Genomic DNA, 4,458 nt, shown 5'->3' with positions numbered 1-4,458 from the left:
ATATATATATATATATATATATACCTATATATATGCAGATTTATACATGTATAGATGCAGGTATGTATAATATATATGTAGGTATACATACATACAAATGTCCATATGTTAACTACGACATGACAAGTTGCATACACCTGAGCGCAGGATAATTGTACGTATGTCTGACCTTCTGCTCATATGCACTGTATCAACGTAACACCCACACGGAAGTGGTATGCACCGAGAGCCTAGTTGTCGCAATGCCCAACAAACATTCCCCAATCATGCACACACCCCTGTTATCTTATGTTTTAATCACAGCCCGTCCAAGTCCTGACTTTATGTCGATATTCATATCAGAGTCTTAAACGCCCACAACCCCCTCCTGATCGTTACACCACAGGCATTGTCAGTGCCAATGACGGGATCGAATCCCTCTACGCCGTCTTTGACTGGTCCAATACTACGGTGTCCCGGGACGCTTTAATAGGACTCATTTTGTCCGCTTTCGTCTTCTGCTTTATTGAGCTGCACCTCATTGTGTTTGCAGCGGGCACGGCTATCCTCTTCTGTACATCGGATGTTGGTCAGAAGGTATGTGTTTGTATGCTTATGCTTCTGCATATATATCTATATCTATATCTATATCTATCTATCTATCTATATCTATATATATATATATATCTATATATATTTATATTTATATATGTATATATATCTATATAGATATATATCTATATAAATAAATATATATATCTATATCTATCTATATATATATATATATATCATCCCCTCTCCTACCATTAACAGACCATGCGTATCCGTTTTATCTCGCCTGCTGCCAACTATCCTTCTCTCTCCCTACCATCACTCATCCCACCCACTCTCTCTCTCTCTCTCTCATACTCTCCACAGATCATCAAATTCGTCTCGGGAGTGGCCAAGTACCTCACCACTCGTCGGTACAAAAAGATGGAGAGCTCCGGCAGCGTGCACGCAGACGCAGACATTCAGAACAACATCTACCGGGCTATGCGCAGACGTACCAAGCGACTCACCGTCAACCGAGAGACCACCAAAAGCGCCAACGTGTACCTTGCTACCAATACCAGGACACCCACGCAGAACGCCATAGTCAGTCCCAAGTCCGCGGTCGTCAAGCCGCCCAAAGCCGCGTCGGTGATGTGAGGTGGAAGCGTATTTGGCGACGGGTATCAGGACACTCACACAGTAGAAGCAGTTGTCAGCTGCAGTTTTTCCTCCGAAAAGCCGTGTCTGTGGCATGAGATGGATGTTTATTTGGCGTGGAATGCTTATTTGGCGCGGGATACCAGGACATTCACATATCAGGCGGTTGTCAGCTGCAAGGCTGCTGTTGTTCACATACCAGGCATGTCGCACAGGACCCCATTATGTGCTTGGAAGTGGCGATTATATCCAGTCGGTTAGGTGGGGATGAAGAGGTTGATGGGAAATGAAGTGGTTGATGGGAAATGAAGAGGTTGATGGGAAATGAAGAGGTTGATGGGAATGAGAAGGTAAAGGTGAAATATAGGAATTTAAAAACTTAGCAAAATTTAGAGAACGTATGCGTACTGCATTCCAGGACAAGATGTCCTGAGGTACTGCGCATGGGGGTGCAGCCCGACCGAGGAAGGACTGTTGAGATTGGGACCGGTGGTATAAATTAGGTCGGGCTGTATGGGACAGTGGGTGTATGTGGGTTTAGGATTTAGAAAAAACCCAACCCTTGGCAAATGCCCCGCAGTACCGACTGGGTTGTACGTACCACCGTGGTCGAATGTGAGGGATGTGTTATACCAGAACAACAAGTGTGGCTACAGGAGCACGCTATTGTATTGGAAGGTGAGAAGGGGCGGAGAGACTAGACTGTGCACACACAAAGGAAAGGGTACAAAGAATAACAAGGAAATTAAATTGATATCTACACGCTCTCATTCTGTGGCAATTTAGTAGCTATGTCTGTCTTCTTCACAGCAAATGTGGTTACAGGAACACCCTTCAGCAATAATTAGAAGGGCGGAGAGACTATAGTTTGTGCACACACAAGGGAAAGGGTTCAAAGAATATCAAGGAAATAAAATTGATATCTACATGCGCTCATTCTGTGGCAAACGGATTGTTGCCTCATCACTCGGTCACACAGGTTTGGGCAATCGGATTCCTATTCCGAATCAAAACACGTACGTACTAAGTAGCACACCATCGACAAATGGGCCACACTGCCACGTACCTACACTTATACGCACGACAATCGGGTCACATTTGCAGGACATATTCTTACGCCATAGACAAATGGGTCACAATACCACGTACCTAAACCTATACGCATGACAATCGGGTCACCTTTGCAGGACATATTCTTACGCCTTAGACATTTTTGGTATGTTCGATTGGATTAGCTAAGTAGTCTGTACCGCACTTTCGGTTGGTTCCGTTGTGTGTACCACGAGACGTCCTGAACTAATTCTGACACAAACACATCTCCAAGCACAACCACCAACGACCATGCCGGGCTAAGCTTTATTCTAATTGGTCCGCAGATATTTCTATAAATAGCCTCACACCACCGCCGCACCCTCCTTCTTGTACACATCATACTCTCGCAGGATCACGGGAATAGAGCTGCAGGGGATCATGCCAATCTCCGTGATAATCATGTCGATGAACTCCGGGGGAGTGACGTCGTATACTATATTGATCATGCCGATGTTGGTAGGTAAATCATCCTTGTCTAGCGGAGAGGGTGCGGCATCGTCGGTTCGGTTGGGTGGGGGGATCAGATCTGTGGGGATGTCTGATAGGGCAGTGTGGTGTGGTCGTATTTGTATGAGATTCACGAGTTAGGAGGACGATCCGAGCTGAACCCTGGATCTTTAACCCTAAACCCCGAAACGTGTAGGTATCTCTGAGAAGAGTAATGTGATATAGTATCTGAATAAGCTTCGCAGGTTACATGGGGGTTTAGATCTGCAGGTTTATGTGATACAGTCATATTGTCGTATTAGAAGACGTACTGCAAGTGGCCCGACCAAGCACGAGCATAGGACTGGTAGGTATGGCGTATGTTCCGAACTTTGTCGTATGAAAATAGAGCAATCATGTGTAGTATCAGATGCAGCCATATTGTCGTGATAAATTAAATTGAACCCAATTGTCGGGTGTACCGAAGTATGGGCGAATAAGGATAAACACTGTAGGTATCTCGCTAAGCCGAGGCGACCCGATCCGTGAAGTATAACTATATCGCATGCGTAGACTAATATCTTGCCAGAAGTGTATTTTTGAAGGAGTCCCGCCTATACAGCACAGGCGTGCATATACAAGGTGAGTTATAAAACACACACATCTACACCAATACCTAACCTCTCATACGCACAGGTATACGTACAGTGTGACGTGCGTACAAGTACATGATGACTATAGCACTGAAGATGACAGTACGTTTATGCATGCCTTACCAAAACGTTTATACATGCCAGGTCAAGGCCAGCCCCGCCAAATGAACGTACTAATGGCAATGGCGGGCTTCCACAAAAAAAATTTACAAATGCATACACACTCCATAAAAACGTATAGGTACGTATTCACATACCAAGTTCGTTGTACACAAAGCAGTCCGTTTGAACTCGCGCCGCCCAAAACTTATATGTCTCGCAGCAGACAATTACCGGAATACCTTGTGCCTGTAAACCGGGACGAAGGCACCGGAAGGTGGTGCAAAATTTAAGATAGCGTTTGAAACAGCTTGTGCAGCTTATGTATAGATATGAATATAGGACAGGTATATTGATTGGGTGTGTGGAAGATGTGGAGATATCTGAAGTGGTTTCATCATAGAACAGACATGAACAATGTGGTTCTTTTGCTTATATATATAAATATATATATACATATATAAACAGAGAAATAATAAATTGCGCGAATTATGAAAACCCGTTTGCATATCCCAAAGCAACACTGTATACGCTCATATGGACAGGATAATAGAAACGCACAGCAGCACACGTTGGCATTTAGGTTAAAGTGAAGAACAAAGCATGAACATACCACAACTGTGACTTACTTAATCACTACAGCTGTATATAGCATACTATATACACTATAGGATAATACATACATACATAATTACTATATACACTATAAAGATAAAACAGACAGGTGTACACATACACCCACAAACAACTTCACGGCTGTAATTCATAGATTGATACACATCACATACATGTTATAGACAGGTATATATGTACATACCATAGACAGATATTTATTATATATATACCATAGAGCAGGTATATATATATATACTATGGACAGATATATATATATATATACTATAGACAGGTATATATACATATATATATACTATAGACAGGTATACATATATATATATACTATAGACAGATATATATATATATACATACTATAGACACACATACATACATACATACATAC

At 42.6% G+C, this 4,458-nt stretch overlaps 2 protein-coding genes across 2 annotated transcripts in view; one reads left to right on the top strand and one right to left on the bottom strand.

Annotated features, from left to right (window-relative positions):
• The window catches only part of SARC_03027 (hypothetical protein), a gene marked incomplete at both ends in the record, with an annotated part of 8,215 nt that extends 7,045 nt beyond the window's left edge, over nucleotides 1–1,170 (top strand). The window contains 2 exons of the mRNA XM_014303183.1: nucleotides 386–576; nucleotides 898–1,170. Of these exons, the coding sequence (XP_014158658.1) occupies nucleotides 386–576; nucleotides 898–1,170 (464 nt within the window). The remainder of the gene's footprint in view (nucleotides 1–385; nucleotides 577–897) is intronic.
• A 1,310-nt stretch (nucleotides 1,171–2,480) lies between these two features.
• Nucleotides 2,481–3,846, bottom strand: SARC_03026 (hypothetical protein; the record flags this gene model as incomplete). Its single annotated transcript, XM_014303182.1, has 2 exons — nucleotides 2,481–2,800; nucleotides 3,599–3,846. Coding segments are annotated over 2 exons (484 nt in total), but the record flags the coding sequence as incomplete, so codon positions are not given.
• Between the last annotated feature and the right edge of the window lie 612 nt (nucleotides 3,847–4,458).

Source organism: Sphaeroforma arctica, assembly GCF_001186125.1.
Source record: "Sphaeroforma arctica JP610 unplaced genomic scaffold supercont1.146, whole genome shotgun sequence".
In the NCBI taxonomy this organism is placed as follows: domain Eukaryota; class Ichthyosporea; order Ichthyophonida; genus Sphaeroforma; species Sphaeroforma arctica.
This window is presented reverse-complemented; position numbering and strand designations above follow the sequence as displayed.